A 14,644-nucleotide genomic window follows, 5' to 3' on the forward strand; every position below is an offset into this window, starting at 1 on the left:
GTTGGCTTTCAGAGTTGCCCTTATCTACAACATTACAATGGAAATTTTGTTCCCACTATGTGCTCACCATGCCATACAATAAGTCAAGAGCTCTGAGACGGATAGATTCATCCTTGTCATCAAGGCACTGCAAGATAAGGTCCTTATGTGACTGGACAGACTTGGGATGTGTCTTCAGGATCTTGGACATGGCCAAAAGACCAAGGTATTTTACTACAGTGCAAGAAAGAATATTTATTCTAACAATTATTAGCACAATTTTTGTTACTCTTTACTATAAACCGAGGCAATTATAAGAGACATAGCATTTGGAGTCCTTTTGATATGGCAAGGCAGCACTTTCTGTGTGCCTAATTACAAGGGATGTTCATAGGATGAGGCCAATGGATGTAAAACTGTACCTACATATCTGAACGTATTCTTTTGAAAAGCTATATTTGACCAACAAACATTGTTGGTGTTTTCAAATGTCCTTGCTGCAAAATAAACTTTGTCATATATTGTGCTACACTGCCACAAAACAAAATGTTTGTACACTGTCTATCCATGCGTGTACATGCCCATGCGATCACTACAACAAAAAAGTGATCCCTTCCCAAAAAAAAAAAAAATTGGATTACAAATGAACACTTATTTGTTTGACACTACATAACACACATATATAATCCCAGATGCACAGAGGTTAATGCAATCCAGCTTGAAATGCTTACTGTGTGAATCCTAATGTTCTTAAAGTGGGCCTTGGAAAACTGAGTTTAGTCAAAAGTGGTTACTACACTTCCAAGAAAAGCAGAACAAAGATAACTGATAAAGTTACAACTGCAAAGGAGAAAAAAGAATGTGATCTTCGAAGGATACTAAAACACTCTCCTCAACATCTGTCAACATACAGTTGGTTACAAGGAACTGTAAACAATGATTTTTTCCAAAAATGGGGGTACACAGCCATTTAAGTTATTTATTGCTCCCCTACAAACAACAAGGGACTGGTTGCTAAAGGAATTCCTGGAGCACTCACAGTTCTGATCAGAGTCCTCAATAAGAATCCGGAGCTTCTGGACACACAGCTGAAAGAAAAAGAAAAAAAAAAGATTAATTTTACTGAAGTTATAAAATGAAGATGTCACAGGACCTGTGATGAAATAATTTTTTCTGCCAGTACCTCATTTATTAATCAGCAGCAATGATGTACAAGCCTCAAACTAAGCAACAATCAGCCAGAGGGCTGAATGTACACCGTAGCAAATACTGCAAAATTACCCGTCAGCCTTGTCCATTATTTTTGTTTGGTCCCGCTGAACTGCCATCTGCTGCACTTTAAAATTCTACACTTGGTCTTGAACTGATGTACACTACTGGTCGAAAATTTTAGAACACCTTAGTTTTGCAGTTTTTCTTCAAAACTAAATGGTTGAAATGCAATGAAAGACCTAAAATGGTGGAAAGGTATGCAGTAAATTGATAGAGGTTTAAATTTAAAGTTAAGGTTAGCAAGAACTGAAAAAAAGGAAATTTCAGAAAATCAGAAAAGGGCCTTCTTCAGGGACCAACTAATAGGTTACAACCTACACATATTCTGCAGCAATTACAGTAAATTAAGCCTTGCAAGTTGAAGCAAACAGTTTGCACAGGAATCCCAACTTCTACTGAGTACATAAAAACCCTCGGTCTGTCTTAAAGCAGAGTTGGACAAGACTTTTACTACACCCTCTGAAGTACTACTTGGCAAATATTACAGAGATAATGGCAAAAAAACAGCAATTACCAAATTAAATGTGACAGAGCATTATTACCCTTAGAAGAGTATGCCTTTCATTTAGAGAAATTGACAAAAAAAATCCAAGTGTCAATGAGTACAATGGTGTTCTACACAATCCAAAGGCAATTTGAAACTGGAAGAAAGTCTGATAGAAAGATTTTCCAAAATTCATAACCCAATGAGAAGATAAGTTTCTGTGGGTCAGCAGCTTGCGTAATTAGAGCCTCACAACACAAGAGCTTCAAGTACAGCTTAACAATGGTTGAAAAAATCAAGTCTCCATTTCTGTTGTGAAGAGGAGACTTTGTCCAGTATGCAGTAGTCCATAACTGGTATTTCAAGGCCCTATTTTGTCCTTTAAGGAATGGCTTTCTTACTGCTACTAGCCCTGTCAAACCTGCAGCACAAAGTATAAAAGTTAAAAATAAAAGGATGAAAGAATACTTAATGTATTAAAAAAATACAACTTCAATAATTTAGATCAGTTAGATAATTGGCAGTTTGGCATAGTTGTTAAAAGTTTGTACTTCAGACACTAAGGTTGTGGGTTTCAATCCAGCTACTGACAATTTCATCTCAAAAGCTGTAAGTCAGCTTGGATAGAAATGTCAGCCAAATAAGTAAATAATAATATTAAATAAAGAGCTGCAAGGGAGCTAGATAATATGCCAGTGTGTCAGTCCACTCAGGGCCTACTCATACACACACAGAAACTCCCTGGATTAAATAAGTTTGAATATGTTACTTTACAATTAGATTCCATTATACTAATTGCCTGCTGCAATTGGTTTTAAACAAGAAAAGGCTGCTGTATGTTTTTTTGCATTTAGATGGGTCCACATAACAAATAAGATATGTTTCAGTCTGCCTGTGCAGCCATATTAATGTTTCTGTTCGACATGGAGACACGAGTGAATAAACTGATATCACAAGCACCTTGGCTTACAGTAAACATACAGTATTATTAAACAATGAAATATGATAGAAAAGCAGCTCCTTTAAACTGGCGCTGTACTAAAATGTCTTCCAGGAGTGCATCTTTACACAAAAGTTATACGTGTACAATTTGTGTTTCAGGAAATGTATTCATTTGCTTATTTGATAAATATAATTTATAACTGAAGTGATTTAAGCAGCTGTTTATATTTTGTATCCTTCCAAGATTGCAGTTCAATATTTTGTTTAAGTTGGGTGTTAATTTAGATAGGATTTTGTTACAAACTACATTTTATGAATGTGGGCAATTTACGTCAATAAAGTGATAAACAATTGTGCAGTACCAAAATGGTCCACAACCAGGAAAACCTTTTCAGGATAATTTTCATAAAAGTTCAACACTGATTTGTAAAATGAACACTCAAACATTCTTGCCACACTTCTCAAAATTGAACTCTGTGTCGCTAATAGTTGTTTTGTCTGGTTAACTGATAACTGAACTACACAATAAGCCAAAGTCTGGCTATATATAAACCTAAACATTGACAGGTTTGTCATGTAATGCACAAGATTATTGCCAGCAGAAGGTGAAAAACCTCAAAATCCCAATTGTAATTTGTTGTACCACTGGTTTTGGATATCAAGCTGTTGAAATGTAAAGGAAGAAGCCAAAAAAATGACAACATGACATAAATCAGAGGTAAATATGTATTATATTTTTGTCAGCTGTTCTGAGGAAACAAGAAAGTACAAATTTTTGTTGTACTATGCACAAAAGACCAAAACCCCGTCTTCTTCACTTAATATGTCTTAGGTAAACTGCACCTTAGCTTAAACAACATATTTTAAAAATTGTCATCTCTCTCTATTATATAAAAAAATCCTGGGACGAGACAAGACGAGACTTTTTAGCCTGGGACGAGACATGACTTTTTCAGAGAGATACTTTCAAGTCCCGCAAGACAAGACTTTTTGCCAAGAGATTTAACCACACCTGGGGCTGGAAATAAAAGACAAAGAGTAGATGACAAAAGAAAAACATCGTAAAGAGATTAAAAAAAATAGTACAATACACAGGCAGAGCAGGTTAGAGATAATGAAAGTACTAAAATTCGAAAGTCTCTAGAAAATGATAATAAAGATTGCATTAGCGCAAACGTAAATTATTACTCCGTGAAATAACGGAACAGCGAAAACAGACCGAATAAATTGTTCAGATTAAACTTTAAGTCAGAGACTTCCAGATTGTCTAATTTGTGTTGCCATCAAGGAAAAGTAGTGTTTCCAATGAAGAGGAATATCCACGAGAATTAAGAGTTGTTGTTTGGTGAAAGTGAAATCCACATATGTGAACGGCAGTTATGCGAAGTGGCTGGCGCATAGCGTAGGCCAGGGGGTTGATCTTTTCTGCCCACTGCTATTAGGCAATTCAATGTACACAACTGTATTTTGAAATATCTGCACAATATTTATGTATCTATCAATTGATTGATTAATTAATTAGCTGTATTATTTATCCACTGAGTCTGTATCCTTGTTTTTTTTTTTTTTACTTTTCTGCTGCTGTATGCATCTGAATTTCCAAATGGGATTAATAAAGTTTATCTAATCTAATCTAATCACAGGGTCCACTGATGCACACACCTATACCCAAAGAATCATTTTCTAACAGAACCATAATCCAGTCAATATTGCAACTGTGCATTAAGAAAACAAACAACAGTGTGTTATATAAATGTATATATTACAAACATATTTGAGATTATATACAGTATATCATAAAAAAAGTGTATTTCTTTGTATAAATTGTGTATACTGTTGAATATATATTTGTGGCCAGTATTCTGGCAGTTCTAGTAATGGGCATGTGAGAAAGCCAGAAAAAAAGAAAGTTATTATATTTAATTTGAAAACTGAAGGTTGAGAGGCTGAATCATCAGACCCCCGTGACCCTGTGTTCGGATTCAGCGGGTTGGAAAATGGATGGATGGATGGATGAAGAAATGAATGAATGAAGAAATAAATTGCATTTAGATTAGAATTAGATTAGCAGTGCACAATTGTCATTTATCATTTTGCCACAAATATTCAGTCAAATCCAAGAGTAATGTTATCAGAGCACTAATTTTCTAACCAGTTTATCCAGTTAGGGTTTTCAGGGGTTAAATAAACAGAGTAAGCCAATTTGACTTTGAAATTTTCATAACGCAAGTGCTTTCACCCCCCATACAAACATATTTGCTTAGATGAATATTTTACAGTTAACTGTAGACATCATTTCCCAGTGTAATCCATGTAAAGAATCAACTTCTTTAAAAAGCAACAATTTGTAGTGTGCAAAAGGCTGCATCCCAGTTTTTAGCACTATAAGCACGTATCTTCATAAATGCATTTTCTACCCACACACTGCACAAGATTCATTAAACACCACTTTAAAAGTATCCATGTAAAAGATCTACCTATCCATTTGGTGAACATGCTTAGTGAATCCAGAATTACTTGTGGGTTAAAAGCTATTCAAGCTGCACTGTGCCCAACTTTCTTCATATTTTAAATATTACTACTTGCCACAAACATTTTTTGTTACTACTCTGAAATATCCTTGAATCCACGACAATCTAAAAAGGGCTTCTGTTTGGCTTTGGGGAATGAAATACGGGCCATTCTATCTCAATACCCTCTCATTCAGTTGCAATACATCCAGGCCAATGAAACAGAAATCTTCTAGTTTGAGCCCCAGCTTTGACCTTCAAGCAGCAAACTCCACTAGGTGAAGTCACTATCAACTATGAACAATGCACACATTAAAACTGATTTGATAATAATTTGCACATTTACTTACACACACACACACACACACTCAAGATGCCCTAAAAATGTTGCAAAACTTTCTATACTCCAGTCAAAATTGAATTATCTGCAAATTATTTTGTGGTTAATTCAAAATGTCCCACATGCTGATGTAGCGCTGTGGAATAATTTGTTTTCTACACATGAAAGAAATGGACAGAGATCTTTACTTTTGTTAATGGAAGGAATATTTGGACCGAGATCACAAGAGACTTCTGTCACTCCAATTCTGTACCTTAGAAACACTTAAACAAATCGGGTAACAGATTAAAACATTCAGAAAAAATATATATAGAATGTGCTCACCTGGATGCTAGCACTATGATTGGGCATCCCGGAGGACAAGGATATTAAAACTGGGAAGAGAAAAATAGAAATTAGACATTTAGAGATAAATATGACCTGACAGTTTTAAAAAAGTAGCTTTTTAAGTCACTTATGTACCTCATTCACACTTATTTTTCAGGTTAACGGTGTTCACATTTTACATTTTATCAGAGTAAAAGAGGAGCAGATTTTATGTATAAAGGGTCCATAACACCTTTCAAACAGAAGGAAAAAAATAAACGGTCGCATAGCAATACCTAAATGCTACAGTCATTCTATTTCTTATTTTACACAGTATTACAGACACCCTTCCAAACATAACTAATATCCTAAAGACAGAAAATTGTCATTCTAAGAGGAGTTAAATACAAGTCTGCCAGAATGTAAAGATAAATGTTATAGCCTTTAAACTGGTACATATTTTTTGTTCTATATGATGCACAGCTTCACAACCAGTGCAGGATACCATTAATTTCACTTATAGAAATGTATCTGTGAATGATGTGTGTAGAAGCCTCAGGTTGTAAGTGGCCAAGACAATTCCTACTCCATCTCCCCGGTTCTTTCTTAATAGGAAGGCCTAAAAACTCCCTTTCCCCTTAACGGTGGGGCCTGCTTTCACATCTCTGGAAGTCTTTCATCTCAACACAAAGAGCTTGTAAAGTTTTTCACCTTTAAAACTCCTCCCTCATTATTCATCTTCCTTTTTGAGGTATTGTCACTCTTTCCTCTTTACAGACCTGTTACTTGAGCCAAACTGCAGGCCTTTCCTCAAGTAGAGCCAGATGTCTATCACATCGTAGTTTTTGAGTGTGACAACTCCATGCCTTGTTCTCACCCCAAAATTTATTTTCTTTGTCCTACAAACCTCGACACCTGCCCATATGATAAAAATAGTCAACTTTCCCATGGCTTTAGGGTATTTACTGTTCGCAAAGCACCAACTGGACTGTTAAAGTGAAGCATGTCCAGATCTGTCTGGCAGGGAGAGTGAGATCTCAGGTGGAACCTTTAAATAACAGAAAAAAGAAAGAAAAATATTTTTCCTACAAACCTGCAATGACTGTATTCACACATTCATAAAGCAGAGACATTGCTGAGGTGCTGCAAGAAAAACATATAGCAAAAGGTTAGTTATTGATGAAGCTCATATGAAATACAGCTAGAGTCAGCTTTTCTCGGGCACCAAACTCATTCCAGAGAGTCCTTAAGCCAAAAGTCACAACAAACTCCTTCGTAACAATCCCCATTAAGTAAATGAGCACCCCAGAGAAGTCTGAACTGTTGAGGGAAAACTCTCACCTATGTATAAGGTTGGTCAGTGGCTCAATCAGTTTCTTTCCCAGCCTGGGCTCCAGAGGTGTTAGTGCACCAAACTGTCACATAGGAAGAATTATAATGAGTGATAAAAAGACACCACTAAAACAAGCAAAGAAGAATCGGGACAACTGTGAATGAGACTGTTCAATGGCTTACCAGTTTGATAATCTTGATAAGGACCCAGTTGTTGGTGGAAGAGGTCATGAGCTTAAAGAACAATGGGGCCAGGGACAAGTAATTCTTGGGGTTACGTCTGGCAAGTTCACAAATGACATTGACTGCTGCTGACTGCACACCTGTGTGTTTAGGAAAGGGTAAATTACATCACAATTCTCATCAGTGGCAGAAATATATTGATGTTATTCTCAACATGCCCAATTTTACACCTCTTCTCACAAATAATCACTATGTCGTGTCATTCTGATGCAATCACGTAACCACCTCATCTCAGAGAAGGTACATATGAAGTATACTTACCAGGGTCAGGATCCTCCAGTTTTTCTTTCAGTCTCGGGAATGCTGGACGAAGTGATTCTGGGTACTTGAGGAACACTTTGTACATGATGAGAACAGCTTTTTTGCGTATATAAGGCTTAGTGTGAGACATCTGCAAAAATAAAAAAGCTTTTAACCTTTCACACCTCTATAAAATTGCATTCTTTCATAACCGAAACATGGCCAAACTCCGTCCCTGCCTCTCCCTTTGTGATGCTGAAAAGCTGGTTCATGCCTTTATCTCCTCCAGGCTGGACTATTGTAATGTACTCCTCATAGGGATATCCAACAAAAGCCTTCAAAACTCCAACAAATTCAAAATAATGCTGCAAGGATCCTGATGAGGGTGCGGAAATATGAGCCTATTTCACCAATTCTTCGGTCACTTCATTGGCTCCCTATACACCTCCGTATTGAGTACAAACTCTGCTTGCTCACTCATCAGTGTATCCATGGAAATGCTCCACAATATCTTAATGAACTCCTTATATTACAATCTACTACAAGAAACCTCCGTTTTGCAAATACCTACCGCCTTCGCTCCCATATGACCAAAACTTTGTACAATGGGTGACCGAGCCTTTGCAGTCGTTGCTCCACGGCTCTGGAATGCCCTACCAGAGAACTTGAGAACACAGCAGATTGTGGGCTGTTTTTTTTATTTAGGAAAGCATATTAACAAGAATGCCACTATTTATTGTTGTTTTATCTCTGTTTTTATCTTGTTTTGTCTTTGTTAAATATTTTTATGTAGCACTTTGAGATTTACTACTAATGTAAAGTGCCTCATAAATAAAATGAATTATTATTATAAAAAATTTTCCTTCTCTTAAAACCACAGAACATCAGAATGGTCTCATAAGAAAATCGACTGATACCCAGTTAAAACAGATGGGAATCAAAGCTGAAAGAATGAATTTAAATCAGCCATGTTTTCTTCACATGCCTTGTCCCGTCATTATATAATATTAAACATGTTAATAAAGATATCCAGTATGTCTTTACTTGATAGTTTTAAGTATTTAGATATGCTTAATATGTCTATAAGTTACAACATCAATCTCTTTATACAACTGTATTCCCTACTCAAATATAGAAGATATTTGCTTCCCATGACACAACAATGTTCTATCAGTTTGTGTGTATAATATATAATGTACTATACAGTGGAACCTCGGGTCACAAACGTCTCGGAACACTTACAAATCGGTTTACGACCAAAAAGATTGCCAAACTTTTGCATCTGTTCACGACCACACACTCGGGTGACGAACTAGCCAGTTTCCCTTCTGGTTCATACTCACCGTTTTCCGCACGTGTTCAGTCTCTCCCTGTGCATTCGCTGTGAATTCTTTGTACTCTATTTCGTTTCCCTTCCGGTTCGTACGTGCCGGTGATTTACGCACGTGTTTAGTCTCTCCCTGTACAGTACACTGTTCTCGGTCAGACGTGCACAGCTCATGTCAAGAGGCCAGTTTTAAATAAATAATTGCTGCGCTTGCAGCTTAGCAAGGGGGCGTGGTGGGTGAGTGGCTGAAGCAGTTCCAGGGGAATTTGTGGTGTGGGCGTTTCTCACCTAAGTGCACAGGTGGGAAACCGTCCACATCCGTAATTGGTCCCGGGGCTGCTGATTGCTACAGCTGCCACGTCCTCTTCATAAATAGAAGAACGAGGTGGCTAAAGGGAGGAAAAAGAAAAGAAAGACGGAGGTTGCGGAATGAGGAAGTAAGCAGGAAGCAGTGTGGAAAGAACCGGTGTGAGCGAGTGAGCGCACGCAGGCAGGCAGCTGGACAGTGAGCCCAAGCAGGGATGTTTGGCCAACACTCGGTGGGGCAGAAGGAAGCGGTCGCTCCAGCTGAGTGATCAAGGAGCTGGAGTGACCAGAAGACGGACAGCTGGCCGCGTAAGGCCAAGAAGGCAGCGGGAGTCGTGAGGTTTGGGCGGTGAATTCCCTGACGTGGGCATCCTGGTCGCCAGGGAAGCCAAGTCTCGGTCTGGAGAGTACGCGATTGAAGCCAGGGATTGTGAGGCCTCCAGATCAGAAGTAAGAAGTAAGGACAGCAGCAGTTAGAGTGGCTCCCCTGTTGCGAAGCCTGGTTAGGGAGAAGCAGGGGGGTCACCAGTTAAAGAATGCACTGGGCTTGTTTTTAAAGAGACGGTTTCCAGCATTGTTTTAACCTCGTTGTATTTAATGAAGACTTTTTCTATTGGATTTTAACCTCTATTTCACTTCTGTTTTTATGGGATTATTTATTGAAGGATTCTGAAAGCACTGCACTTTATTTAATTTGGACTTTGTTTTTGATTTTTGTTTTGTTGATTTTCATAAAAGCACTTGGCACTTTTTGCACGATCCCCTTGCTCTACTGTTGTGCCTCACTGTCGTACTCATCGGTAACATTACCGATGGTGACGACGGGTTTAAGGGCTACCAGAAGCGAGATGGGAGCATGCAGTGAACCCGCATCGTCACAGACTTTACCTCAAAACTGTAATCTCCTCTCCACCCAGTTCCTCCTCACTTCCTTTATGCCAGAACTCGACTCATGCAAGGTTAGTTTTCTTGGTTGTTTATGGTTAGTTTTTGTATAAATTAAAGATTTTTCAAATGTTCATTTTTTTCCCTGTGCTTAAAACTCATTTAAAAAAAGTGTTTACAGCGAGCGGTTCGTAAGGGTATAGGGCGAACTCTTGCAATGTTAGTTTTCTCTGTTCAAGGTTTTCTCAGTGTTATTCAGTGTTATTCAATGTTTTTACATTTAGTTTACTATTACATTGTGCATTCTATGGTATAATTAACTATTTCTGTGCTTAAAAATCTTTAAAAAAATATATTTACATACAGTTTGTACAGTCTGTAAGGGATTCATTGTATTTACATACAATCCTATGGGGGAAATTACTTCACGTCATGACCAAATCGGGTTGAGTTTTGGAAGGAATTATGGTCGTGACCTGAGGTTCCACTGTATATGTATGTAAATAAATATGTACTATTCTGCACTGTGGTCTGCACAGGGAGTAACATCATATGCCCAAATAAACTAATTAGAAAGGCTAGCTGCAGAAAAAAGATGACGACAAAATTAGAGGCTATCATGAATCTCTATGACACATTGTCCAGGAGCACCTTTAGCCACTGACACATCCCACCATAGTGTGCTAAGAAGTGCTACTGGGCACTCATCATCCATCAGACTATATAATGCCCACACACATTGTGCCCTCCTTCACTCTTATCAGTTATAACAAATACATTCTCTTTAACAAATAATCTCCATAGTGGTACTATACATTAAATGCACATTGGGCAAATTGTGTGTATAGTTTTGGCCCACAGTTGAGGAATAATAGGTTACATTTTGTTCTTTCGGTTTCATTGCAGGAATATGTGATTTTCCCTAAAGGGGTCAATAAAGTACAGTGGTACCTCGGTATACATCTGCTTTGGAATAAGTCCAACTTGGTATACGTCCTGTTTGGACGAGAAAAATTTTGCTTGGTATACAACCTTTGTTTGGAATACAACTCGCGTGCTAGAACACCACGTGTGGTACAGCGTGCCCGCGGCTTCAAAAAAAGGGCCAAGTTTTAATCCATATAGCCATGTCATTCTCCATGGGTGCGATAATGAGGTAGTTGGAGCGAGTCGCACCTGCACAGGTGGGCTGTGATCGGGAAGAGTGAGACTGCATTTTTAACCTCGGATTTTATCGGATTTATTTATTGTTGTTTTTATCCCCACTGAACACTTGTTTTTATGGATATTTACTAAATAATTATTTATTGAAACCAGATGCACTGCACTTTTTGTTTGGGTACTGATTTTTGTTTTAAATAAAAGCACTTGGCACTCTTACACTATCCTGGCTTCATTTGAGAATTGTTCTCATTTGTCAGCTCATCTCAGTGACACTACCGATGCTGTCGGGTTCAGGGCTCCCCATAAGGACGTATGGGAGCGTGGAGCAGACCTGCATTGTCACACCGCACGCTACCCTACGCTGCCCACGAGCGTCAGTACGCCAGTTGCTAGCATTCAGTGAACAACCTGCGCTATAACTCTATGTGAACTTTCACATGATTTTGTGTTTTTTCACGTAAATTTGAATTGATTGTTGAAAAGTACAAAGGTGGCATGCATACCCGGGACATGACTGCTGCATACCGTATGCCGAGAATGGCGGTATCTACGATTATGAAAAACAAAGACGATATTAAAAAGTAAAGTGCGGTTAAATTTTCATTTATTTCATATGATTGCTCTTCTATTTATGTATTTTAATATTAAGCAGTTTTTAAATTATTTTATACAACCCCATTAATGTATAATACTATATGCCAATAACAATAGGATTTTTTTTCCCATTGGAACGGATTAATCATTTTCCCTTTATTTCTTATGGGAAAAATTTGTTTGGTATACGTCCTGTTTGGTATAAGTCAAAGGATCTGGAACGGATTAAGGACATATACCTAGGTACCACTGTAATATCTATCTATCTATGTTCAGCGATAGGTAAGTATTCTCACAAAGGTGAACTCACCAGGGTCATGATGTCATTGGCCAGGTCCCGGGCAAGATCAGGGGTTACAAAACAGGACAGACCAGTTAGAGCCACACCAGTGTCATATTGATTAGGGCTACTGAGATCCTAAGGAGGAAGAGTTACAAGAGAATAAAATAGTACAAATTGTTAAAACTAAAAGAAAAAATAAATGCAATCCCCATAAAAAACCATGAGACAAACCCCACCTTTCGAATCTGATTAGTGGTCAGCATGATCACATCTGTGCCCTCATGGAAACACTGAGAAGCAGCAAGGTATCCAATTCGCTGGAGAGGCAGAAACAAACAATCAAAAACAGAGCACCTTGACTTGGCATAATGAACAACCAAAAAATAAAAAGAACAGAGAAATCGTCTCACCTTGTACGTAAATTTAGAGGAGCTCATCACTTCAATAATGTTGAAAGCAGCCCAGCTGACGTCATACCCCAGCATCTGCAACTGTTGAAACAAAATATAAAAATGGCATACATTTAATCATACAAGAATTTGATACTAGGTGCCATGCTGACAGTAAGTGCAAGAGACAACATGGGTGTTACATAGACCACCAACATGTCTGCTTGTCCACATTCTGTCAAGTTCAAATCCTCCTCAATGGAGAATTACCCTGCGGCACAAAGGGATATGTTTGTTGGGTGAAGGTTTTCCTTAATTTGTCTTTCTAAAATCTGGGGAAAAAACAGTCAACATTAATGAACCTAGAAAATGGCCATAAACTCTAAGTGTCTAGAAAAAAGATACATAAATGTAAAAAACATGCAGAGAGACAGAGGGGAAATTCTACTCTAAAAGAACTATTATCACCCAAGGTTGTCTGTAATCAGCACATATCAAGATTTTCTGTGCCTGGTGTGTACGTGAAATAACACACATGTTCACTATAACTGATTTTTTTTTTTCTGATGTCAAGAGGCAAGGTAATAGGGTGCAATGATTACAGGGAAACAGTGCCAAATCACAAATAGTCCTTATTATAAAATAAAAATAATTAATTTTTATCATTATGTTTATCATAAATGTAACAGGTTCAAAATGAAATTACAAAAATAAAGGCTTTTTTTAATTTCAGATTGAAATCACTGCGGTGGGTTGGCACCCTGCCCGGGATTGGTTCCTGCCTTGTGCCCTGTGTTGGCTGGGATTGGCTCCAGCAGACCCCCGTGACCCTGTGTTCGGATTCAGCGGATTGGAAAATGGATGGATGGATGGATTGAAATCAAAGTATTCAGGCATTTGTCTCAGTAAATCCAAAACCCAGGTCCAGTTTGAAAAAAAGTTTAAAACTTTGCAGATATGCAGAACACTTTCATAGAACAACAAGAAACATTTCCTTTCAAATTAATAAGCAATAACATTTTAAACAAATGTACATACAGTAATTATAAAAATATGTTGTGATGGACTACCATCTTGCGCCGGGTTATTTCCCACCTTTTCCCAAATGATGCCAGAAGTGTTGTTTCACTACTATAATTTGGCTTTGTTATCGATACCAGCTTTCAAAATCAGCACTAGAACCAAAATGGTAACTAAGCAAGTAATGGATAATACTTCACTACTCCCATCCCAGTATCTCATAGCAGTCCCTCTGCTCCACTCCACAACTGTATTTCTCCCTGCTGCACCACACTGTCTTCAACAAAACCTGTATCAGGATTGGGGGGGGCAATGTTCCCCAATGAATTTATTTTAGTATATACAGTACATTCAAATGGTGAGGGGGGTTTGTATGTTGGGTGGTGTTGCGATCACGCTAATAAATAACTGTGTGAGGTGCTTGACTACTACCATTTACTTCCAGTACCATAGCATTTATACACTGGGTTTTTCAGTATTGGTATACCAATTAAACCCTAGTTCCCACAACTTTCAACAGGACTACAGAGTTATATGTATGGATGCATATAAAAATATGACATAAATCAAAGGTCCCCATTTAACAAGCATCAAGTTATCACAATTGGGTATTCATTAGGGCTGCAATGATTAGTCGACATAATCGACTACAAAAAATTGTCCACGTGTCATAAACAGAACCTTCAATAGAGGCTCCAGTCACAAAGAACCAAATTGGTTTGTAACTGCAATGCACTACATGAACGTCTGGGGGCAGTATCATTTGTTATTGTTTGTCAAGACTGCACACAGTCCTACCAATGAAGAAACAATGTCTGAGGAGAAGAAGAATGTAGAGGAAAATAAACGTAGTTGCAATGGCAAGTCAGATAGAGGAGGGGGAAGGAGATGGAAAAAAAATTGAGACAGAAACTTTCTAAAGTGTGGAAGCACTTCACTAAAAAAAGAAAAAAGAGTTGAATGCACATTATGCAAAGTGGAGCTTTCTTTTCACGGCAGCACCACCGCGATGCATGAGCATGTGAAAC

The 14,644-nt window shown here is 38.0% G+C and overlaps 1 protein-coding gene across 6 annotated transcripts in view; it reads right to left on the reverse strand.

The window, feature by feature from the left end:
• Positions 1 to 14,644, reverse strand: part of ap3d1 (adaptor related protein complex 3 subunit delta 1) — a 1,136,182-nt gene that overhangs the window by 1,079,978 nt on the left and 41,560 nt on the right. For all 6 annotated transcript variants that reach the window (XR_007936528.1, XM_051935241.1, XM_051935240.1 and 3 more), the window contains exons 3-12: positions 12,618 to 12,698; positions 12,444 to 12,524; positions 12,235 to 12,342; positions 7,670 to 7,799; positions 7,349 to 7,488; positions 7,175 to 7,248; positions 6,927 to 6,976; positions 5,852 to 5,901; positions 1,019 to 1,067; positions 68 to 213 (exon numbers count right to left, since the gene is read on the reverse strand). Coding sequence is in view for 5 of the 6 variants with exons in the window: in XM_051935241.1 (XP_051791201.1) it covers positions 68 to 213; positions 1,019 to 1,067; positions 5,852 to 5,901; positions 6,927 to 6,976; positions 7,175 to 7,248; positions 7,349 to 7,488; positions 7,670 to 7,799; positions 12,235 to 12,342; positions 12,444 to 12,524; positions 12,618 to 12,698 (909 nt within the window). In the remaining variant the exon portion in view is untranslated. The remainder of the gene's footprint in view (positions 1 to 67; positions 214 to 1,018; positions 1,068 to 5,851; positions 5,902 to 6,926; positions 6,977 to 7,174; positions 7,249 to 7,348; positions 7,489 to 7,669; positions 7,800 to 12,234; positions 12,343 to 12,443; positions 12,525 to 12,617; positions 12,699 to 14,644) is intronic.

This window comes from Erpetoichthys calabaricus, chromosome 12, assembly GCF_900747795.2.
Source record: "Erpetoichthys calabaricus chromosome 12, fErpCal1.3, whole genome shotgun sequence".
NCBI classification, from domain to species: Eukaryota; Metazoa; Chordata; class Cladistia; order Polypteriformes; family Polypteridae; genus Erpetoichthys; species Erpetoichthys calabaricus.